The following is a 25,830-nucleotide window of genomic DNA, read 5'->3' on the forward strand; positions in this document are numbered from 1 at the left end:
CCCGACTCCTACCCCCGCTCCAGCTCCAACTCCAGCCCGGACCCCAGCTCCAACCCCAACACCTACTCCCGCTCCAGCTCCAACTCCAGCCCGGACCCCAGCTCCAACCCCAACTCCTGCCCGCGCTCCAACCCCGACTCCTACCCCCGCTCCAGCTCCAACTCCAGCCCGGACCCCAGCTCCAACCCCAACTCCTGCCCGCGCTCCAACCCCGACTCCTACCCCCGCTCCAGCTCCAACTCCAGCCCGGACCCCAGCTCCAACCCCAACACCTACTCCCGCTCCAGCTCCAACTCCAGCCCGGACCCCAGCTCCAACCCCAACTCCTGCCCGCGCTCCAACCCCGACTCCTACCCCCGCTCCAGCTCCAACTCCAGCCCGGACCCCAGCTCCAACCCCAACACCTACTCCCGCTCCAGCTCCAACTCCAGCCCGGACCCCAGCTCCAACCCCAACTCCTGCCCGCGCTCCAACCCCGACTCCTACCCCCGCTCCAGCTCCAACTCCAGTCCGGACCCCAGCTCCAACCCCAATTCCTGCCCGCGCTCCAACCCCGACTCCTACCCCCGCTCCAGCTCCAACTCCAGCCCGGACCCCAGCTCCAACCCCAACACCTACTCCCGCTCCAGCTCCAACTCCAGCCCGGACCCCAGCTCCAACCCCAACTCCTGCCCGCGCTCCAACCCCGACTCCTACCCCCGCTCCAGCTCCAACTCCAGCCCGGACCCCAGCTCCAACCCCAACTCCTGCCCGCGCTCCAACCCCGACTCCTACCCCCGCTCCAGCTCCAACTCCAGCCCGGACCCGACCTCCAACCCCAGTCGTTTGAGTTACTTAAAAGTTCCAATTATTTTATGACAATGTATGGCTATTATTCCAACTGGTTATGTTATTTGCGAGCGTCTCCATGTGTTGGAAGTAGTTTTAGCTTTCTAGGATTGAATAGGAAGAATAAATGAGCTCGCAAGTGTAATGTATTCTAAGTCATTGCATTCAATAAATAATTAATATTCTAATATGCTTATTTCTGTTTATAGTGTTTTATATCCGGAGCAATTTTCATCATTCTTTTTTTGTCATTTTTTCTGATAATTACTTCAATTGGGGCATTCGACAATTTCAATCAATTTCATATTAATTTAGCAGTAAACTGATTCACACCAAATGGAGATAAAAGAAAAATTCAGCAAAAATTTATACTAAGAAACTAGCTTATAATTAATTAGCAAGCGCTTAACTGGACAAGATCGATGCTGTTAATTAACTCGATCTAATTTTAGAAAATTAGTAAGGTCAGATCTGCCTATTGAGTAATCAACCAACTGCACCATTATTGATTCGAGCAGAATCTTCACCCTTAAATAAATCATATCTAGCATTAAAAAACACTTGAGATATGCAGATTAAAAACAATCAGCGCCACCCCATCCGTCGGTTAGCACCGTTTTTTTTTTTTTTAAGAAGGTTCAGATCGAGCTCCGATATACAGATTGATCTATTACATTGCACCAACTTGGCAGCTGCTACCAAACTTATGAAAAAAGAAAAAAGAAAGATATATTGCATTGCACCTGGAGTTTTGGCTGATGATCAAGCTCCTTTTGCTATTGAAAATTAAAATGTAAATATTATACATATATAATTGGACATATAAATAGTCTTTAACATCAAATTTAATGCAATTTCAATATTACTTGATGATGCATTAAGGACTGTAAATTCAACCCGTTAAAATTTGAATTACTTCATGATATACGGTGAAACATACATCATATAGATTATACCTATATTGTTGAACTTCAAATTTAAATTTTATTTTTAAATATTGTCAAACTTATAAAAATAAAAAATTCTTATATGATCTGGTCTCTTAATTAAAACCTATGTTACATGGATACGGTTACGGATATCGTATCCGATACGATACGGATACAACGATACGGTAATTTCAAAAAATTAAGGATACGATACACCTATTATATATTATTTTAATTATATTTATAATTCAATCTTTGTATTATATAAATTAAATATAAAAAAATTATGGATATAGTTTGACACTAGAACTCAAGTAAACAATAAATATTATATATATAGTTACTAAGTTCTAACAACAAATGTGAAGTGGCCTAGAGGTAGAGGGGTTTGTTGTTTGGGTCTGAGGTCCTAGGCTCCTAGCTTCAATTCGGCTTGGGCGTTAGAAAACAACAATTTTTAGCATGTGGTCCATGCACGGTGTATGGGCTGGATTGCTAACCACTGGTCTACACGCGGTGCACACCTGCAAAGCACATCATAGCCATATTAGATCCATATCCAGAAGTATCGGAGACGTATCTCTATGAGTCAATCTGTATCAGAGATTGTATCGGATGGTATGTGATACGCCACATAAGCGGATATGCCAGCTGGTGTATCGGATACTTATCGGTCGCATATCCATATCTGATACGCATCCGACATGGATACGGATCCCAATATAGAGTATCCGAGTAACATAGATTAAAACACTCGTTATTACTTCCAAATTAAAGGGATACTACATTGGATTTCAAGTCAGGTTCACAATACAGTAAAAGGTGCAAAGAAACTACCTTTGCCGAAATGCTTACTTATTACAAGTTTAAAACAATACTAAGATGCTTTCTTTTCAATATGCAATTAATTCAGTGTCATCAATACAAAGGTTTATGGAAATGTGGATATATATTATGTGATCAGATACATGTACGACCTGATCAACAACAGTCACCTTACCAATTTCTCAAGGGTAAACCCATTTTGTCTTAATACAAAGGGTAACATTAAATAAATAACTTTGAAACTTCTGACTAATTCATGCATACATGCAGAACATAATGTCTCAGGCTTCCTACACGAAAAAAGAGATAGAGGAAGTACGATGTTTGTTCTTCCGATTTCTGTTGAAAGATGTTGTACACCATCTGGTCAACAATTGCTAGATGGTATTAATTTATTTGTTTGTGTTATATTTTGGAATACAATTTGTGCGTTTATTTTGGCTTGAATGTTCAAACAGAAAATTGTGAAAGGTTGTGTATCTCTGTTGGTATCAACCTGATTTTGGAGATATATTGTATGGTTGTTTTATGGAACATAATTGGTTTATCTCAATTTTAAATGTTTATTATGATGATATTTACATGTATAATTTTTTGTTGTATGTATGTATGTATATAGTCGCTAGCAAATTGTAGGGGGACTAGCAAGTTAATTATAAATATGAAATTTTGTTAATATATATATATATATATATATATAGGGTCTGTCTAAATTGCTGCTGGCAGCATTTCGGCAGAGGTGCTGCCGGGGCTATATTTAGCCGTGTGATGTCCAAACAACAAATCCAAACCGTTAGATGTTTAATCTATATTATAATCTACTTGGAGACCAAATTTTACATTTTTTGGAATTTTTTTACTATATATTAAGCTGGTTTGAAAACCGCTGATTTCAGTAAATTTCTGCAGCATTGAAATCAGCAGTTTTCAAACCAGCTTAATATATAGTAAAAAAATTCCAAAAAATGTAAAATTTGGTCTCCAAGTAGATTATAATATAGATTAAACATCTAACGGTTTAGATTTGTCGTTTGAACATCAAAAAATAGAAAAAATGGTGGCAGCACTGCCGGCAGAAATGCTGCCGGCAGCAAATTAGCCACAGCCTATATATATATATAGGCTGTGGCTAATTTGCTGCCGGCAGCATTTCTGCCGGCAGTGCTGCCACCATTTTTTCTATTTTTTGATGTTCAAACGACAAATCTAAACCGTTAGATGTTTAATCTATATTATAATCTACTTGGAGACCAAATTTTACATTTTTTGGAATTTTTTTACTATATATTAAGCTGGTTTGAAAACCGCTGATTTCAATGCTGCAGAAATTTACTGAAATCAGCGGTTTTCAAACCAGCTTAATATATAGTAAAAAAATTCCAAAAAATGTAAAATTTGGTCTCCAAGTAGATTATAATATAGATTAAACATCTAACGGTTTGGATTTGTTGTTTGGACATCACACGGCTAAATATAGCCCCGGCAGCACCTCTGCCGAAATGCTGCCAGCAGCAATTTAGACAGACCCATATATATATATATATATATATAGGACTTGGCTACGGTGCTATGGGTAGTTAAGAGGCCTCCCGTGCTACGGCTCAATATTCGACTTTTCAAAAATCTAACGGTCGATCCGAACCGTTCATCTTGTTCTCCATATTAATATGTGCTTGGAGACCAAATTTTACATTTTTTGGAAAATTTTTACTATTTTTTTAGATTTATTGAAAATTGCTGTTTTTCAGACAAATCTGGACCATAAAAAACAGCGATATTCAATAAATCTAAAAAAATAGTAAAAAATTTCCAAAAAATGTAAAATTTGGTCTCCAAACACATATTAATATGGATAACAAGATGAACGGTTCGGATCGACCGTTAGGATTTTGAAAAGTCAAATATTGAGCCGTAGCACGGGAGGCCTCTTAGCTACCCATAGCATATTAGCCAAATCCTATATATATATATATATATATATATATATATATATATATATATATATATATATATGAGGAGGGATCCATTTACATTCTTTTTTGGTGACACCGGATTACACTCTATATTTTTAAAGTTCAAACAGTCGATCCAAACCGTTCAACATGATAGATATATTAAAATGTGCTTGCAGAACAAATTTTACATTTTTTTGAATTTTTTTTACTATTTATTAAGGTTGGTACAAAAATTCAATGATCTAAATATAGGGATTTTGTTAAATACTTAATAAAGAGTGCAAAAATTCGAAAAAATGTAAAATTTGATCTACAAGCACATTTTAATACATCCATTATGTTGAACAGTTTGAATCGACTATTTGAAGCTTGAAAATTTTGAAAATGAAGAGTGTAATTTGGTGTCACCAAAAAAATGTATAATTGGATCCCTCCTGAGTAGTTCTTCTATTATTGTTAATTACAAAACGAAAGAAGAAGAGTGATATATTCTTGTATTGGCATTGTTGGATATATCGTTAGAGGAAGGCAGTTCTTATATTGGTATATATATATTGAACCAAGTACTGATAATACTTATTCTTTGGCAAGGATGTAAAGTACTACCAAAAGAATAAGTCTTTTTTATTTTATCGGTACTTTGTTTCATACTGATAGAATAAGATGATTCTTCTTTGGGCAAAAAGCTGATATAAGAGAAGTCAGTTCTTCTATCATGTTGGCCTCTAGCGGCAGGGAATTTTAACCTGATAGAAGACTGCAGTTTTGTAGTAGTGTCATATTCATATGACATTTTTATTATTAGCCCAAAATTAAATATAAATAGAGAGCTATTCTTTTTTTTCTTTCTTTTTTTGTTAAAAACGCAACTCTGCCATACTCCAGCTCCAATAACCCCAATTCATACTCCAACTCTTACCCCTGCCCCTGCCCCTACCCCTACTCCGGCTTCAAGCCCAGAAGTTTCGGCTGATGAACTACATGTTCTCGTTTAAAATCAACATTATTGATCATATTGATCAATTAATAAGCTCATGAAATTAAGTTTCAATTATTAGAGACAATGTATTGCTAATAGTTTCATACCAGGCTCCTGTCTCGATTATTTCCAAGAGCATCGTGTGGGCCCACTTGATTATTTCCATGGAGTAGCGAACCTTGGACGACCCAGTAGCATCAAGGAAATGAATACATAAGAATTTCTTACTTGATTATTTCCAAACAGAAGCAGATTTGCATTTCAAAATAGAATCAAAAGTCTGTTAAAGAAAGGTGAATCAATCTCCATTTGAAGATGCTACTGGAGACATCCAATGAATGCCTTAACATATTCACAAATGGCGCAAGGGAGTTGACAAACGAAGAAGGGAAAACTGTTGTTGGGCTTGAGGGCCCAAATACCGAAAAGAAGGAAGCTGTGTTACATGGGCCGAAAGAGAATATAGAGCAAGGGTCACTGCTTTACTCCACTGAGGCCCAAGATATCGAGTTTTGGGGGAGATCAAAACAAAAGAGCATTTGATCCAAAAACTTGTAAACTCTAGATGCAAAATCAAGTTGTTCACCACAAGGCTTAACCCTCCAGACCTATTAAAGAAAACATAAACAGAGGACATAGACATGGAAACAAGTCTACAAGCATATGAAAATTGAGAATCTAAATTTGGAAAGGAAAGCTGTTGAATATAAAATAATAAATCGCAAGTGTTCTGAGAAAAAGAAAAGAAAAACTCAATTATTCATGGAACAAAATAAAAACTTCCAGGGAATATATAAAAAATAAAACGCTACTGTTTGCTATATGAAATGTTGTACTACACAAAGCAATGTTACTCTTTAGTTCCTTCTATACAGTCATGCATACAAAATTTACCCCTAAAACATTACACTTGTACAAAAAAGCAATTGACTAGTATTAATTTTATTTAGGAGACTCATCGACCCCCTTGGCCTTACCCCGCAACATATCCCCAAAGCCTCCTCTCATAATGCGCTTAAATGCAGTGTCATCAGGAGATGGGGCTGCCTGGGGAGAAGGCTGAGAGGCAGTAGGGCCCACAGGAACCACCTCCTCATGGGGTAGTTGCTCTTCTTTCTTCCCTAGGAGTCCGCTGTCACCAAAAAAGCTACTGACTGACGAGGCAAGCCCAATGTGGGCCCCCATGACCTTACTGCTTAAGCTCTCAAAAGTGAGGCCAGATCTCTCTCTTATCATTATTTCTAGAGCTTCTTTGTGTGCAGGATCAAGTGCATCCGGGTCCTTGAGCAGGTTTTGGATCGACGGCAGCAGGAAATCTCTTGTATTTGTCGTCGAGATATCTTCCGGTCCCACATAATAAAAAAAATAAAATGAATAACTAAACAAAAAATAAATTATTTTGAGGAGTAAAAATGGTAAATATATAGAAAGGAAAAGAAGGGAACCAGTAGCATCAAGGGCACGAATTGCTTCACAAAAGGCATTAGCTTTCTCACGGCGGTGTCTAATATCGCTCCCTTGAGACGGCACGCTTGTCAACTTGAATATCTTTGATAATAGATGTTTTCTTTCGTCAAGGAAAATAATTTAGTCATTCTGACAACTGTTTCGTCAAGATTTTCATCACCGACATAGGTAAAATTATTTTTATAGGAACATACAAATTTATGCACTTTAGCAGATAGTGTTCAGTTCATTATTCTATTAGAATGGCATATATAAATGCCTAACTAAGAAGCTTACAAGAAGAAATTCCTCGTGAAAAGGAAAATTGAAAGGATATATTCACGAAGCTTATCAGTTGTATGAGGCACAGCTACAACCAGGGCACGTATAACAGAGATGGTAGCCTCATGGGACCCATCTTCAAGGAATGCATCCATTTGTATCTTTATCTTATCAACAACCTATTCAAACAATTAATTGTAAACAGGAACAACTTTTCAGGGTGAAACTGAATCTGGATGACATATTTAATAACCCTGCTACTATTCTGAAATTTCAAGTGGAATTTGCTATATATACTAAGAATTTACAGTTTGGTGTGCATACAGTTCCTTGGTTGTTACATTACATGAAGGAAGGGCACCGATGACATTTTTATTCAAACTTCTTCAGCTTTAGCTTTTTTTTTTGCTTTCAACTGTTTTCTATTTCTTTCATTGTACTTGTTTTCTTTCTTGTAATATAAATTATTAGATGGTACTTACCATTAACCTTAAAAAAAATACAATTATTAGATGGTACACAAGTTATATCAAGGAACCTGGTAAATGTAATATACATTTCTAATTCTGCTCTTTAAACAAAAGCTGAAAAACCAGGTGTCAAAATCAATGAAATCTGGGAGCCTGACTCCCCTGTTTCTACCTCAAAAAAAAAAAACAAAAGCTGAAAAAGTTTGGAATCTGGTAAATATGGTAACCTTTGGAAGTATAATAATACAATACCATTTCATTTTTGCAGTGCTGTGCAACAGCTCCAAAAGCATCAATACTTGCATATTTCACTTTCAAATTCTGGTCAGAGCCCAGAGTCACCAGAGCTGGCAATACATGAGTCGATGTCACCTTCACATCTATGTATGGTACCTGGATTACATGACCAAATGTAATTTCAGAGCAAAAATAAATTTAACTCCTCAGTTGGCCTCCATAGTTACAGGTTCTCAAAATGAGATAAAACAAGTGCCAGCCTCTCCATAGTTACAGGTTTACTTTGTTACTTTCCTTAATTCCTAATTATGGATAAGTGAAAAACTAAGGAAATTTTGGGTTAAATTTTGACCCCTTTAGGATTGAAAAGCTTACTAGTGGTTTCAAAAGAGCCGCAGCATTAGCCTTCAGATCAGGGTCAGAGCTGACGACCATCTCCCACAGGATATTAAATATCGTCCCCTGATGCTCCTCAAATGTACTACATATCAAAAATAAATAATATAAAACAAATAAAATTCGCAAGTAAAATGAACACTATCTCACAAATTGAAGGAACTCTATCCTACATATCCTCCCCTGATGCTTCTATATTTATTTTCTACAAATTGAATGGAATGTAACCTCCAATTCAAACATGTATATTTCTCACAAATAAGTCCTTCTATGTGAAAAGTACGCACCAAAGGAATCGAACAGCATCTATGAACTCAGTGGTGTCGTAAGTAGAGAAGGGACCATCTCTTGTATGTACAAGTAGTTTTCTCAGGTAGGCGGGCAGTTGGTCACGGGTCAAAGGAGTGCCCAAAATGCCAGCGAGCAGCAAAGGAAGTACACACATGGTTGCCAACCTTTCTGAGACAATGTTTTTTGGTTGTAACCCTACAATTTGTTACAGCTTGTATTTGGTCAGATGAACCCAATGTATAAGAGAAATTTCAAATGCAAAGAAAGATAAGTTTTATCTGTTAGGACCCAGTATTAACCAACTCTTTTGCACAACTTTGACAAAATTTTCATGGCATTATGGTCAGAGCACAGATAATGACTACTTTGTGTTTTAAATATTGGGAGGTTTAAATACAATCAAGGCCTGTTAAATTAATACAGCATCCTTACATTTCTTGCTAAACAAAAGAGTTCTAAAACTTGATGGTTGAAATAAAAAAGCAGTACCCTTAACTCTAGACTGGATAGCGAGGGGCAAAAATGTCAAATCAGCACTGTCACCATCACCAACTGCCACAAGAAATACAGGTAGCATTATGTGCTCCATATAATCTTTCCCATATCTCTCAGAAACATTCAATAGGTACTGTCAAAATTTATCAAAATAAACCAAACAAACAGAGGGTTGATCTTAGTTATAGAAAAAAGATGTAAATGTTTAGAAAATCTTAACACAAATTATGAAGCAACTATCCATTTATTCTACAAATAGGCCTAAAAACTAAAACAAAAGAAAGATAAATTGTAATATGCTATAAACAAATAAGTAGCAATTATCCATCGATTATATGCTTTGGCATTAATTAACCCTGAACTCTGCAATAGTGGCCACAATATACAATCAGTTGACTCTTGACCAATACAAAATGAGAAGAGCAAATATTTCCAGTGGTCAATTCAATCCCATCATAAATCGGGTACAGCAGTATCTCATTCTGGTGGTTTTGAGTCATGATTGGAAATCTTGAATCTACTTGGCCAAAAAAATAAAATAATAATACCTTCACAATTCGAGTTCTCAAATTATCTTCCTTCTGGGGAAGAAATGTTGTGAGTTTTATCAAATCATGAAGACAGTCCATGTGCATCCACTCAAAAAGGGGCCACTCCATATGTCCTCTGTTGATAGCAAACAGGGCAAATAGTTAAGTTTTTTGTAAGTCTAAGTCATCACTCTGATTTGTAATGTAGTGTTCATGTGCAATTGATAACACGAAACTTTATTTTATTGTTTTTATAAGGGAAATTAGGTCTTTTGACTTCTTCACTTTTCAAATCGTAGTCCTTGGTTAAGTACTTAACTCATAATATAACCCTTTGAAAACCTGTGAGAGGGATGCAAATTGCTCCAAGGAGGCAAGGACACTTTCAGAGCACATGGAGCACTTTTAGGGTAGTCCTGTGGGTAATTTGGGAATAGAATAAGCTGACCTTTGGGAAAGGGGATTTGGAGGTACCAAATTCCAGTAAATCTCCAACGGCTCTCATTCTCTCATTTCATTTACTGGACAGGTGGCATGGTTGGAGGTCTTGGTGCAGCTGCGTGAGTTCTCATATAATGAGTAGAGATGATAGATATTGGATGGGTGCTTGTAGCATTATCCGATGTACTATTTGTCTCTTGTATTGGCAAAGGGGCAGCAAATAGGAAGGGAAAATGATTTTCATTACATGATAGGTTTTTGGTGGTTTTGTTATGGGGTTGACGTTGAACAGGCTGTTCCTTAGTCTGTTTACGCCATTTTATTTTAATGGAATCAGTAGTCCGTAGCAACTACTATTTTAGAAAAAAGGGGATAAAACCTCGTGATATAACAACAATAGACAACTATAAATGAAGAAAGGAAAACATGTAGGACTAAAATAGACATTACGTGGCATAAAGTTTAAGGAAGGAAGTGGAAAAACATGAGTTGTCCTTCTTGGGGCTCGTGGGGGGCTCTGCTGAAGGGGTAAAGGGGCACGTGTCAACCGCTTTCTGATGTATAAAGGGTAGTAGATCAGTCAACATGCGCAAGAGCACATCTATATTCCATCTCTCCCTTTCTCCTAGTGCGCGCAGGTATGAATCCACTGAACCCGCTACTCCCGAAATCGGCGGGCACCTCTGAACAATTTAAAATTTGAAAAGGAAAAATGTAAAATGTTAGCTCATATAACTTCTGAGCCAAGAATAGTTACCATTCTTGGAATCAAAAGGCTGCAAAGATCCTGTTCAAATGGAATACTTTGCCCTAGAGAAGTATGATGGATAATAACCTATTTTTTTAATAAACAATTAGAGATAATTTTACAAAAAAGATCCATCAATTTTTAGTAATTGGAAAAACACTCGGGCCTTGTGGGTAAAGTTGTACTTCAAAAGAAATGAGCATTTCATTTCTAAGAGAAACAAAATAATTTCTTGTTGTAAATCCCGTAACTGTTCAGAAAAAGGGTCGTACTTGAGCAGATCCCAATATATGAGAGAGAAGGACACGAAGAATATGGTCCAATTTGCCTCCCCAATTTATAACAGCTGGTACAAGCTCCTTTAGAGTCGTATCTACCACCAAACCCGAAGGGTCACATACCAGTTGAAACATTAGCTCCTCTACCTATCAAATCAACAAAGGAATTCTTACATTATGTATTTTGTTAAAACATTCTAATAAATTGAGGAAATATATAGAGCCCAGCATTCAGACTATGGGTTGATCAAACATAAACTTTCTAAAATGTAGCTGGGTGCTCAGTACACTATATGCCAAGCAAACCAAGAAACAATAAAAGCAGCAAAAAAGGTGAAATTATTTTGGATATATAAGAAGCAAACCAATCAGTAAAGCGTCACAGCCCAATTTAGAAAGTCCTTTCTTGGTATAACAACTATGGTATATAAGAGAGTAAGAGACCTTGAAATACTTGTCAAGATTGGGAAAGAGTGGGAGGAGAAGAGCAAGGTTGTGAGCAGCTGCCTCACGCACTACAGTGGCTGTGTCTTCAACAAGTTGTTGTACAATGGAGAGGATAAGTGAGTCTCGCATCTCCGGCCGAACATACCCAGCTAACTCCCCACATGACTGTGCTACCAGCAGCCTTCTCTCCTCATTCTTGTGGTTTATCTGAGCACAAAAGATGCACGGGGATACAAAATTGAGAATAAAAATGTTGCAATTTATCATATAGAAACAGATTATTTTTATGAATTTTGAAAACAGAAGTATCATGTTATGCAAAATATATCATTTATTTTGCAAATGAAAATAAGTACACAAAAAAACGGGTGTAAAGAACTGGTAATCCACTAAGAACTCGGTACAAAATAAAGTTTGTGTTTCTTCCTGAAAATTACAGAAAACTGCACTAGAACAGGATGATCCAGATTTATAGATTAAACAAACTTCCTAAGTTAAAATTTGTCAAGTCCTTTTATCAGTTGGTAAGCCACTTAATAACTGCATTCAATAAAATTCTACTGATTGTTTGTTATGCTTTTGATGACACATCACAACAAAGCTAAAATGTCACAAGCCTTTTACATGTACATAGATGGAAGTGATAGTCATATCTAATGTTTCATTTTTTGTCATTACATAAACCTTTTTATTATTGATTTGTAAAAGGTATAGGCAGTATTGAGGTACAAAAGGTAGAGGTACTTCAATTCTCCTCATTTCAGTTTTCACAATTATGATTACCAAAATTAAAGGTGGATCGGTCAATTTCAGGAGGTGAGCCTTTTTGGAAACATACATCGGATTAACGATAATTTCTTCAAGCCAAAATCTTTACTAGAGTTGTACCTGTTCCCAGCACTGAGGTAGCAGCTCCGTTTCGGTTCTCGTCTCCCCTATATTCTTGGCTAGGTTTACACAAGCCTGTTACAAAATTCTTTGTTAGAAAAAAGAAATAATTTTAAATTATTAATGATTCACCATATCAAATGCCTCACCATTGAATTGCTTCAAGCTTGTTTCTAGGCAAAGGAATAAATTACTGTGTTCAGTACCAGTATGTACCGAGCTGTATAATACTTGTACCATTTTAATTACAAATCTGACTAAGCTGTCGTCCCCTTTCCTTATTCTGTTCTGTAGCACATTTCAAGTCTAATTCAATCAGTCATAATTTAAGTATTGTATTTCAGGATACTTTTAGTCTAGGTACTCATAATAGCATGACCCAGTGTTCAACTGGATAAACAACTTTATCAATCAACTGGATAAACCACTTTATCAATTGTACAGATAAGGTTCCAGTATCAAACTGGTATGGCCCAAGCCATGTAGTCAGGCTCGGTACTAGTTTATAATAATATATTACCAAATATTATATTAGGAAGAGAGGGAGAGGGAGAGGGAGAGGGAGAGGGAGAGGGAGAGAGCAAAGCATACATCCATGATAACTCGCCTCTGTTGCTCATCAGGCCGTTTGATGAGATTGAAAAGCGTGTGGGTAAGTGAATCACGCACATTGCCATCTGGATGACGCTCTATTGCACACATCATTAATGGAAGAAGTTCCTATTTTAAAGTTTTTACATTTCAGTGTTAGTTACATCCATGTACTAAAAGCACCTCCTTTTGGCACATAGCTGAATGGTACATGGATGCCTCAAAAGGAGCTTAATTGAGATTTTAGATTTATGAATTTTATCATAATTCAATCAAAAATGCACTGTCCAGTAGAACAACATAGAACAGTTTGGTAATGGAAAAGTAAAGAGAATGAATATGAGAAAGATATCATAGATGGAAACCTCACGGTGGTTGATGAGAACATATGGTACTATCTTTGGCAAAGCATCTGCCAGTACTTGTATTGTTTCCATTGCCTGTATAAAATTGAAATAATAAAAGTTCAAATTTATAAATAATACCAATTATAGTTAGAAAAAGAACTAATAATTTGGCATGTGCCCCTACAGATGAGAATTATAATAATTAAGAGGTACATGAGTGAAACTTCCTTGAGCAAATATGCATTCATGAATTATAATTAGAAACAAATTAATGATTACATACTATACAAGTAAAAAACTTTTAATATCAACGAAATGGAAAATAAAAAACTATAACCTAACCATTTTGTGAGATTCCTTTTCCTTATTTGAGCTCTGTATGTTCTCCAATAGGGGCTCTGACTCCTCCAGAACCGATGCAAGCATATCTTCTTTTGATTCCTTTTTTTTCTCTCCGCTGACATCACCATTGCAAGTAACAGGAACAGAATTAGAAAACACCTCAACGTTATCAGAAATCTCAGTTCCTTCACTCTGGGTACCTTCGGTTGAATTCTCTGTCACAGGTTTGTTGATTTGTGAACTCAATGATCCTTCAGTGGTAATGGAATTAGAATCGGCATTGGAACAAGGGTCAGAATCAAGCAGCTTTAGATTTGTATCTTCACTTCCATTTGGATTCGTCGACCAAGCCTTGCCAGATCGACTACCTTCAATATGCATTTCTAGAGCTGTGATTTCCACCCGACGGTTATTCAACTCCTTTCTCTGAATCTCTGTAGCTTGTTTCAGATCTTGGACCTTCAGATCAGAAATAGTTTAAAAATCTTTTACATATATGTTACATTATTATCTGGTACATTAGTATTCATTCACACAAGATTGACCAATGATGAAGGGTACCTGTTTGTCCTTGTCTTTAAGATCCTTCTGAGTAGCTTCTAATGACCTTTTAAGCACTGATAATTGTCCCTCGGCCAACTCTTTGCTTTTTAGAAGCGAGTCTTTTTCATTTGTAAGGCTCTCCTTTTCCTTCAACAATATTTCATTTTCTCGTATAAGAGATATCTTCTCCTACAAATGTACAGGATTAAAACACAAGACTTCTGAATCAAGTGGAGGCATATGCAATATCATATTTTACATGAATATACACCATTAATAACAACCTGCCAACTGCACTCTGGTAAAACTTTTACAAAGAACAAATAATGGACATGTACCAAAGACACAAAATACAGAAGATACTATTGCACTTACCAGTACCAACCTGTCAACCACATGCTGGTAATATACCAGCATACCAGGTACATAATGACCCTTGAGGTAGGGGTGAAAATGGATCGGATACGGATTAGATATTAAATGTATATGCATACCAACTACTATAATTGAGAGCCAGGAGTGACAAATGCAATTTAGGCTCATATGCCGATATTTTGGCTTCTATAGACCCATAATTTATAAGATTCAGTAGAGCCTGCCAACTATTAAGGGGAGTAAGTTAGATTCATATTGGTCACCAAGTATAGTTTCACACTTAAACCTCATTGTTTTTCAACTGATAGTCTTCAGATCAGATTTTACAGAATTCATTATGACAGTATCTTCATAGTAAACTTGGCATCAAAATAAACATTATATAAGAAGATTACCTCAGCTGCCTCAGAGGATGAGGAGAGGTACTGATAGTAATAACGGCGCAAGGCATCAGAAACAAATGCTGAGCTGTTCGGCCATACGTCAAGGTTTTGATCTGTTACCTATACAGGTGTGCAAAAACATTAGAAGTTAAATGGCACATATTAATGTAACATAGCATTTAGAGATTTCAGCCCAATTAAGTTATACCTAACTTCGTGGAAATTAATCATAAATTTAACTGAACACAATAAAATGCTCATTACGAAAATAATCTCGAATGAAAGTACGTTCTAATGGTGAATTAAACCTAAGTTTAACCTCAATTGAGCATTCAAAGTGTCAAACTTATCATTAAACCTTGAACAATTACTTCAATTTTCAATCATTGATCCCTTAATTAGCCTCAAGTTACCCGCCATTGTTACAATTAGGGAGCAAACAAGCCAAGAGAAAACACACAGAAACCTAAATATCCATTCTATGTTCAAAATTAGGTAGAGAGAGAGGAAAAGAGAGAGTAGAGACAGATGACCTCCTCAATAAAAGTCATGGCAGTAAGTCTATATCCAGCGAAAAGCAAATACTCCTTAACAGCACAGTTGAGGTCTCTTTTCTCAGCATCCTTTAGTGGGCCCAGGGATGAAAGTGTAATTTCTCGTTTTGCATTCTCACTACCAGGTCCATCAGATAATGGTACTTCCGAAGGAGGCCCTACATTTTTTTTTTCCTGATCATTCCATACCACACAAATTGATTTCTCTCATTGTGTGCTCACATCTGATGGTTAGGTTAGGAATTATAGTTGTACTGGTATACTGGGTAGTGGTGCATACCAGTTACTGGTACATTACATTACCAACTACTGGTACATTACAGACTAATTACGCAATAAAATGATAAAAAGAGAAGAAAAAAACAAAAAACAAACCATTTGCTTCTTGAGAGGATGATTCCTTTTGCTTTTGCAACTCTGATGTGAGCCTTGCCACATCCTCTTGAGCTAATCTAAGGTCATACTCAGCAAGTGCCAATTTCGCCTCTGTCGATATTTTCTCCTCAAGCAAAGTCTGGGGATCTGCCACTGTAATTAACAGAAAAAGAATGTCTGATCTTCATCTGTTACAGTAAATTAGGAGGTTATTTTTGTGAGAGCAAATTAAGAAGTGATAATCACCTTTGGAGGTATTGAATCTCGCAATCTGATCAGGAGGGAAGGATTCAGAATCAGAGAAGAAAGTTTTGAGGCGAATTGCATGGTCATGGCGACCATCTTCTAGTAATTCATGTAACAGCTCGAACGCAGTCAATTGATAACCTTCTTCTAACAAAAAGTTAACAACGCAATTGCACATGGATGACCATTTTCCCTCTTCTTCAATTGATCCCTTTGCCATGTTAGCTTGAGTGTTAGTGCTCTACTCTTACACCATTCACCATTCGGTTTCGGTGGAGATCAGATCTGAGAAGCATACTTGGTGGTGTTGGTCGAAGGTTTAGTTTGATGGCGGATCTTATTTCGATTCCTTCCTGCGGGGGTCAATGGCAGGGGCATACGGGTTCAGATCCGATTCAGATTTATTACCCGCATTGCGAAACCTTACCACGAGTCTAGCTACAATGACCGGATGCGGATCGGATTCTGATTATCCGATTGTAATTGAATATGAATGGATCCTTATATATTGCAATTGAATGCCGATCCGAATTCATTGACAGAAGGTCGAATTTGAAGGGGTTGAACTGGGCCCAATTAATAAAAAACTGTTGTTGGGCCAACTTTTGAGTACATTTCGTTTCCTTTCCTTTGTCTATTGGGCCTGTGCTATAATAATATGAATATCCCAAACCTAACCATATGGTTGTGTATTTACTCCAAATTTCGTACTTAATTGTCAAATAAATCATATGAGATAATTCTGATTTGTAGTAGGAATGCTAAAAGTAATAATAGTTTCATCTCGCATAGTTGGAGTTGGAAGATTGGGAAATTTTTTATTCATAAAAATTATTAAATTCTAACATACGGAAATAAAAATAGTGTCTTGTTTTTAACAAATATAGAAAGATTTGATTCATTGAGTTCAATCTAAAATATATGGATCTGATTCAATGATCCAGATTCAAATATTATGTTTTTCTGAAATCATCTCTGGACCTGAGCTTGATTCTTATCTAATCAGACGGTTCGAATCCAAACTAAAAAAAAAAAGTAACATGGATCTGAATTATTGAGTGTGATCTATAATATTTGAATTGGACTTAATGAATCAGATCTTTCTATGTTTATTGAAAACGAAATACTATTTCTATTTCTGTACGTTTGATTTTAATAATTTCAAAAAATTATGTTTGATTTTAAAAATTCCGAAAAATTATGTTATAAAACAAATCATTGAGATTGAGAAACACACGTACAATTAATGCGTACTATCTCTTATATTAATTAATTAATAAATCTACTACCTATATAGGTACCTAAAAGGTCTTGAATTATAAATTTATATCAAGTCAAAAAAAAATTTTAATTTATATAATTAATGGAGCGGTACTGGTACACCTTTCATGGAAATAAACCTGTTATTCTAAATTCAACATTTTATTTTTTGAATTGTACGAATCTCTATAAAAATTAATTTTTATGCACGAATCTTAAAATAAATAAACGGTTGAATTTAAAATAACAGAGTCCCTACAATTCTTTAGAATCGCAGCAGATTTATTTCCGACCCTCTTTCAGGCCTAGCCTTAAAATATGATGTGAAATATTAATATATGATGATGAAATGGAGGGATCCAGTTTACGAATAAGTGTGAAATATTAGCGTCACTGTCTTAAATGCTATATATATATACTAGAGCTCACAAGGATCTACGACTTTTGCACACACTCATCTAGTGATTTTGTCGGGGAATTTGATAAAATACCCTACTCTCTAAAAACATCAAACAAAATACTCTCCTCCTAAATTTTTTTTGACAAAATACCCCTGTAGGACACGCATTTACTCCTCCTTCCCCTCCCTCCTCTTTAGAGTCTTTACTCTTGCTGCTTTGGCACAAAATTAAAAACTATTCTCTCGCTCTGTAATTCCAAATTTGATTCACCTCTTCCTTCTTAACTCCGTATCTCTCTTCCCCTTCTAAATAGATAAGCATCCATACTTATTTAATTCAGATCTGTAGTCATAACATGATAATTTGGTTAACTTAATTTGGAGTCCTTACCTTTACTTAGTAATTTCTAATTGCTAGGATGTATATGTCAAAATTAAATATTTTATTGTTAAATAAGTTTTTAAACTGCTTTTCTCGAAACAAAAGAAATATTATGTTGCTAAACCATAAGCAATTTCATTTACATATGTTGATTAATATATATTGTTTTATTTGTTTTTGCTCTTAGCAACTGACTATTTGATTAATTAGTTTATTCTGCATTAATGTGATTCACCTTTGTTTGGTTCACCTATGTTTGTAAGGATATGACCAGTATGCCCACGACAATGGTATGATTTTTCACGGAAACCACCAATAACAGAGTAATAATAAAAAACAGGATACGGATTCGGATTCGAATCGCCTCCATAATTCAATTCATTTTCAATGCTCAATAGCAATAATTAGCAAATGCCTACCCATATACAATGCTACCTTCGCCACTATCTCGGATAGTCTTAAGCATCCAAATAAAATTAAAACTGATCAATTAACCTCAAATAAGAACAAATATTTGGAAGAAAAAAGAGATGAAACCAACAAATTGTAATAAAAAAAAAACTTATTACACCAAGCAAAGCACATCATCAATGGAGGTCTAGCAGGCCCTAGAAGAGCCTTCAAACCAGAATGAGAGGGGAAGCAAGGTAACGGACATGAAAAAAAGGAGAATGATCAAAGAAAATGTTTGTTTTTCTGTGGCGACTCTATGCTAGGTCCTTCATGAACATAAAAAGTTGAAATTGAGGTATGATTTTGTTCATTGGATGCAAATCTATTTAGAAGGAGAAGAGAGAGACAGCGTTAATTAACAGCAAGGAAGAAGTGAATTAAATTTAAAATTACAGATCCAACTGCGGGAGTAAACAATTTTAAATTATGTGCCAAAAATTCTCAAAAAAAAAAATTATGTGCCAAAACAGCAAGAGTGAAGAGGAGGGAGAGGAAGGAGGAGTAAATGTGGGTCCCACAGGGGTATTTTGTCAAAAAAATTAGAGGAGGGGTATTTTGTTTGAAATATTTGGAGAGTAGGGTATTTTATCAAATTTCCCGATTTTGTCTTACAAAAAGAAAAGGGGGGAATTTCATGTATACCCTTCCAAAACTTCAAAATTACGTATTTCCCTTCTAAACTTTGAAATTATGTACTTTCTGCCTCTAAACTTCCGAAACTCACAAATTTACTCATTTTATTGTCTTTTATATTAAAACCCATTTTAAATCTATAAAATACTCACTTTACCCTTCAATAAAAGCATAAAAAAATTGTTATGAGTTTAATAAATGGAAAAATTAGTATTTTATAAATTTAAAATGAATTTTAATATAAAAGACAATAAAATGGGTAAATTTGTGAGTTTTGAAAATTTACAGAGAAATACGATAATTTTAAACTTTAGATGGAGAAATATGTAATTTGGAGGTTTTTGAGGGGTATACGTGATATTCCCCCAAAAGAATATTAATTTCTAGTATGTCTTGAAACTTAAAATAAGTACAAATTAATCTGGAGGTAGAAATGTGTTTCTTTCATCAAATTAATTTACAAACCTTTTAATTTTGACCGCTTGATTTTATACTAAATTAATTCAAAAGTTTAAATTTTTTGAATGTAAACGTATCACTTGTAAGGTAAACGAATTTCAATGGTTCGAATTTGCTATTAAAGTCAATCTAATAAATTTTAAAATTGAATTCACAATGATAATTAGTGAGTTTAAAAACACACACTCTAGTTCTACTCCAATATATGACATATGACACCGATATTTTTATTTCTAGCATTTTCCCAAAAAATAAATTATAAAACTCTCTTTTCTGAGGAATTCGACTTCTACAACGGCTGTTGAACACTGATGTGGCCCCAAATACTGATGTTCGCACTATGTCGATGTATCCCCAAAGAGGGTCCACACTCGTATTTTGTGGCCCAATTTTTTCCTCTTTTTTTTCTTCCGAAGAATTAAACTTTCAAATTCATTTTTTGCTTTGAGAATGGGGTTGATATATATCGGAGGATGCGAATTCCAAGGGACATCAGCATATTTCTTTAGACCAAAAAAGAAAAAGAATAAAGATGGAGTCGCAGAACACCGGTGTGGATTCTTGTCTGGGGTCGCATCGGCATAGTGCGTATCTCAGTCTTTGAGTTCGCACCGTATTCTGTGAATTTAAATAGAAGTTGAATTTTTAAAAAAAATTGAAATTTTTTTATTTATCTTTTTTTTTCAGAAAATGGTACAGATAACAATTTCCGCATATATATGACATGAAATTCTTGATTTGAAGTGACTATACCTACATAGGGTCCGAATACCCTAAAGTAACCAAATCTTTGGATTTTGTATCAGGACCGTCCGATTCAAATTCCTCACTCAATATTTCTTCATCATTCAAATTCATCTCTCATAATATATGCGCTCCACTTCAGATAGTTTATCACAGATTCGAATCGGACGGTTCCGATCCAAAATCCAAATATTGGATTACTTCACTGAATCTGAATTATGTATGTATCAAGGAATTGTTTACAACAGCGAATAACGTACGCTTACAACATGATCATTTTTTTCTCTATCTTTTTAGAAATTTTCAGCATATATATTTTTAGTTATCTCTCCTCCTTATTAAGGAGCTTAATGTCTAGATCCTGCAAGGGTCCTGATTTACTGTTTTTTTTTCGGAAGGATGCTCAACCGTTGAATTTTCAGATCGCACATAGACAAATTTTCCAAATTATGCGTTTCAACACTTAAGCATGCACTGGTCACACCGCATATGATCCCAGCGCCCGTGGACCGCACCTCTGACCCACGCACGGCGCCTGTGGATCGAGTCTGTGCATCGCGCACCCTTTTTTTCTGCTGAAGGCGGGATTCGAACCAAGTTTCTGTTAGTGCCAAAATTATTACCACTGCACTAGAATTCACAAGTGTTATCTTGTAGATAAATATAGTATTTAACTATTTTTCTCTACAAATTTGATTTAAATTATAATTATATAAATATCATATATAAAATAATGAAAAAATATATATATTAATAGCCGTATCGCCGTATCCGTATCGTATCAGTATTATTATTGCTTTGAGATTTGTACAGCACGTATTTGAACGGTTGATTTTCAAAAAGGTCACGCAAACAATTTTACACTCGTAACAAATACCTTAATCAGATTTCGCATGATATGAGAACCAAATCCTTGAACATACTGCTTGACTCCCTGTAGCTGCTTTACCGGTTTCTGTCTTTGCCAGTTGCATCTGAAACGCTTGATCTTCTTCATTTTATAATATTTTATAATGAAATAATTTGTTTCCGTTGCAACGTACCGGGTACGATGCTAGTATATATTTTATGTATAAAATGTTCAACAATTAAGTCTCAAATATCCAATCTCATATTATGCTCCATCTCTTTCGAATAATTGAGCTTCAAATTTACAAAAGAAAAAAAAAGAAAAAGGAAAAAAGAAAAGAATAACGTACAGTAGAACGAAAGGTCAGTATATATCAAGCTTCTAAATAGCGTTTATAGCGGTGTAGCGGGGAGACCAAAAAAAAAAAGCTTTAGCGAATAGCGGAGCTATAGCGAAAGCTATTATAAATAGCGTTTTTTTATTTCAAAAATTATATTTTATATTTCTACTAATAGTAAAAAGAGTGATGCTTCTATGGACATAAGGGCCTATTTGTAAAATGAATATATTTTTATTTTCAAAGTTCAAACAGCCGATCCGAACCGTTCATCTTGTTCTCCATATTAATATATCTTTGGAGACCAAATTTTACATTTTTCTGAATTTATTTACTATTTATTAAGATGGGTATAAAAATTATCAAATTCAGACCATTGAATTTTGTACCCATCTTAATAAATAGTAAAAAAAATCAGAAAAATATAAAATTTGGTCTCCAAGCACATATTAATATGGAGAACAAGATGAACGGTTCGGATCGACTGTTTGAACTTTAAAAATAAAAATATGTTCATTTTACAAATAGGTCCTTATGTCCATAGAAGACTTTGCCTAGTAAAAATGTCTCATCAAGAAAAAAAATATCAAATTAATTAAGAAGTTCTAATATTATTCATATTAAACCAATACAAAGTTCAAATTGTCATTCAAAATATTCATAATTCAAAAACTATCGATATATTTTATATTCAAAATATACCACTACCATATATTAATGCATGATACAAAATTTAATTGATATAGCGGTATAGCCCGCACATGTTCCATTGTATTGATATAGCTTAATAAAGTAAAAAAAATAAACCAATCTAGATATTAAGGCCCATTAAAATTGCAAAATCATGTTTTCAGAAAAAAAAATTGCAAAATCATAACCCATGTAGCATAGCGGACCGCTATTACCGCTATTGCCGCTACGCGCTACGCGCTATAGCGGACCGCTATTACCGCTATAGCGGTCGTAGCTTGATTAGCGCAGTTTTAGCCCGTAGCTTAGCTTTCTGGGTCCAAAACCGCTATAGCTAGCTATTTAGAAGCTTGGTATATATATATGGTTGGTGATGTTGGGTGTGCTGTGTTGAGACTATTCAAAAGCACTTTGATTTTTTGGGGGAGAACTCTGTATGTTTTTTTTATATAATGGGAAGTCATTTGTGCCAAAAAATTTATTAATATAAAAAACTATTAAATTTCAATATCTATACTATGTTTGATAAGTTTTCGAAAATTATTCAAACTGCAGATTTATTTTTCTATTTTAGGCCGAATTATCAAAAATTTATTTTTTGATTTTGGAATTTCAGAATCGGGAAATAAATTTCTGGTTTTGGTTTTTGAATTCCATAACCGGGATATATATATCCGGTTTTAAGTAATTTTCAAATTAAACAAAAAATGTTATAATTTATTTATTTTTTATATTGAAATATTATAAATATTTTATGTTTAAAGTATAACAATTTTCTAAAATTAGAAAATGTCATAAAATATTTCTAATATTTAAATTAAAAAAATTATAGCATTTTGGTTTAATTAAAAATAAAAAACTTAAAACCGGAAATATATTTCCCGGTTTTGGAATTCAAAAACCAAAACCGGAAATTTATTATCCGGTTCTAGAATCCCAAAACCAAGAAATAAATTTCCAGTAATTCGGCCTAAAATCGGAAAATAAATCTGTAGTTTGGTCAGTTTTCAAAATCTTGTCAAACATAGTGAAGATTTTGACATTTAATATTTTTTTTGAATATTAATAAAAATTTCGGGCATTTATGCCTATTTTTCTTTTTTAAAAAAAAAAGAACGAAAGGAATAATTACTCTTTGATCCTAGCAAACTAAATTGCTCTTCGAAGTAACGGACCTTAATTATTTGTTAAACTCTATACCAAACCTGAGCTCATTTACTATATTATAAGAGAAACTATGTTAATTTGTAGATACTAACAAATAGCTAGTCACTCTAGCAATGAATTTTCATATCATAAAAAGGTAAATAAAGAATGGAACTTATATGTACCTGTCCACATTGTGCAAAGCAAAAGCATTGCACCATTTGGTTGCTTTTGCCATTATATGCTGCACCTCTTTGGAATAATAAAGCTTCAAATTTACATAAGAGAAGAGCAAATCAAAAAGAAAAAGGTACAACATAATTAAAGAAAGGAATTTTTATTTTTCAAAAGTCAGTGATTTTAAATGTCTACTGATAATTTTATTGATAGAAAAATATTTACAATGAGTCAAATGACTGTTATTCCTATATCTACGCTTTTATTCTCGTAAAATCCTCTAAACTACTATAATATTAGAATTCTATTTATATAAACTCTCAATTATAATTATATTTATACACAATCTTAATTACTTTAATATCTTAATTCCCATTTCACTCTATGACCGGATCCGCTTCTTCAACCGTTGCTGCGCTCCGACAACGATCGGATCTACTCACTATCACACTCTAATCGAGATGTTAATCACCCTAATATTTTAAATGTCATCTCGCTCCACGGCCGAATCTGCTTCTTTGACCATCGCCGCGCTCCAACGACGACCGAATCTACTCATTGTCGTGCTCCAATCGAGATGTGGACTCTACGCTTCAAACTTCGACGATATCACACTCTCAGCTCCGGTCGGCTCCAGTCCCTCCTCTCTCTCATTCTCTTCTCCGCTTAAGAAGGTAGAATCGAGAGAAATTAGAGGTGTTGTGTCAAGAAAGAGGACTACAAGAAGTGGAAAGAGTGGAGTTGGTTGGGAGGAGGAGTCCACATATTTTGCATTAACTCAAAAAGAAGAAGAATTTTTTGTGTTTATTGCATCTCAGTCATCTGATCAGGATCAAAGCCAATCTAACCCACACCTATAACGCCTGAGGCCCTCTAATATTCTATGTATAAATTGATCAACAATTAAGCGTCAAATATCCAATCCCATATTATGCTCCATCTCTTTCGAATAATTGAGCTTCAAATTTACAAAAGAGAAAATAAGAAAATAAAAAGGTACAACAGAATGAAAGGAATAATTACTCTTTCATTGTAGCAAAATTGCTCTTCGAAGTAACGAACATTAATTATTGAGTGAGGCCATGGTACTTTGCAATGCGCGGATCGTTTCGTGTATTGGATTTATCAATTCGAACAGCTCAACATTATTATCATATGAAAATATACTTGGAGAGCAAGTTTTATATTTTTTTTGGGATTTTTTAATTATTTTTTTGGTAGGCATAGAAAATCACTACTTTGGATGGTCTAGAACTTTTAGATTAAGTGATTTTTTAATTGTCTAGTAAAAAAAGTTCAAAAAATATAAAATTTGGTCTCCAGGTATATTTTCATATGATAATAATGTTGAGCGGTTCGGATCGACTATTTGAACTTTGAAAATAGAGATATGAATCCAATTAATGCACGTAACGATCCGTACATTGCAAAGTAACATAGGCTCACTCTTAATTATTTGTTAAATTATACCAACTTGAGCTCATTTAATATATGATTTCAATATAATCAAATTAATAACTCTGGATATCTTACGGAATTAATGATCAAATATATCATAACATTAATGTACTAATTAAAGACCCAGCCAAGAAAACTACACAAGTTTTAGATAATAGCAAAATATATATATGAGTAGAACTAGGGTGCTCACCAAAGTTTTGGTGAGCTCAACTCTAAAACTCATAAAATCGATTTCAAATGACGAATCCGAACCGTTGAAACCCGCCTACCTTACGTGTGATGCATCTACATGTAAAATTTTTAAACATTCAAATTAATTTAGTATAAAGTCAAGCGGTCAAAATTAGAAGGTTAATAAATTAATTTTAGTGCATTCATTTTTTAACGTTTTTTGACCGCTTGACTTTATACTAAATTAATTCGAATGTTTAAAAATTTCACATCTAGATGCATCACACGTAAGGTAGGCAGGTTTTAACGGTTCAGATTCTTCATTTGAAATCGATTTGATAAGTTTTAGAGTTAAGCTCACCAAAACTTTGGTGAGCTTAAGAGCACCCTAGTTCTACTCTATATATATATATACTCTCTGAACTAACGAACATTATTTATTTAAA

General features: G+C 34.8%; 1 protein-coding gene across 2 annotated transcripts; it reads right to left on the minus strand.

Moving 5' to 3' along the window:
• Window positions 1-6,216: 6,216 nt before the first annotated feature.
• Window positions 6,217-16,552, minus strand: LOC144548431 (HEAT repeat-containing protein). 2 transcript variants are annotated; one of them, XM_078297089.1, is made up of 20 exons: window positions 16,222-16,552; window positions 15,976-16,128; window positions 15,580-15,758; window positions 15,059-15,166; window positions 14,307-14,477; window positions 13,746-14,204; window positions 13,422-13,496; window positions 13,057-13,185; window positions 12,466-12,540; window positions 11,575-11,784; window positions 11,125-11,277; window positions 10,555-10,787; window positions 9,682-9,799; window positions 9,128-9,266; window positions 8,635-8,833; window positions 8,327-8,432; window positions 7,967-8,107; window positions 7,300-7,423; window positions 6,962-7,078; window positions 6,217-6,856 (listed from the first exon to the last, which is right to left on the minus strand). In XM_078297089.1, exons 1-20 carry the CDS (start codon window positions 16,439-16,441, stop codon window positions 6,459-6,461), a joined length of 3,507 nt encoding a protein of 1,168 aa, XP_078153215.1. In that variant the 5' UTR covers window positions 16,442-16,552; the 3' UTR covers window positions 6,217-6,458. The 2 variants fall into 2 exon arrangements, with proteins under 2 accessions (XP_078153215.1, XP_078153214.1); XM_078297088.1 differs by lacking the exons at window positions 6,217-6,856; window positions 6,962-7,078; window positions 7,300-7,423 and adding an exon at window positions 7,759-7,804 and having other exon boundaries at window positions 7,887-8,107; window positions 16,222-16,513.
• Between the last annotated feature and the right edge of the window lie 9,278 nt (window positions 16,553-25,830).

The sequence above is a fragment of the Carex rostrata genome, chromosome 33 (assembly GCF_964058835.1).
Source record: "Carex rostrata chromosome 33, lpCarRost1.2, whole genome shotgun sequence".
Lineage (NCBI taxonomy): Eukaryota > Viridiplantae > Streptophyta > Magnoliopsida > Poales > Cyperaceae > Carex > Carex rostrata.

Excerpts from the sequence above, each read along its gene's own strand:
- LOC144548431 (XM_078297089.1), bottom strand. The coding sequence starts at position 16,441 with ATGGCAAAGGGATCAATTGAAGAAGAGGGAAAATGGTCATCCATGTGC. Across the intron at positions 8,433-8,634 it reads GATGCTGTTCGATTCCTTTG|TACATTTGAGGAGCATCAGG; the intron begins GTGCGTACTTTT and ends TTTGATATGTAG. Across the intron at positions 8,108-8,326 it reads CGGCTCTTTTGAAACCACTA|GTACCATACATAGATGTGAA; the intron begins GTAAGCTTTTCA and ends CATGTAATCCAG.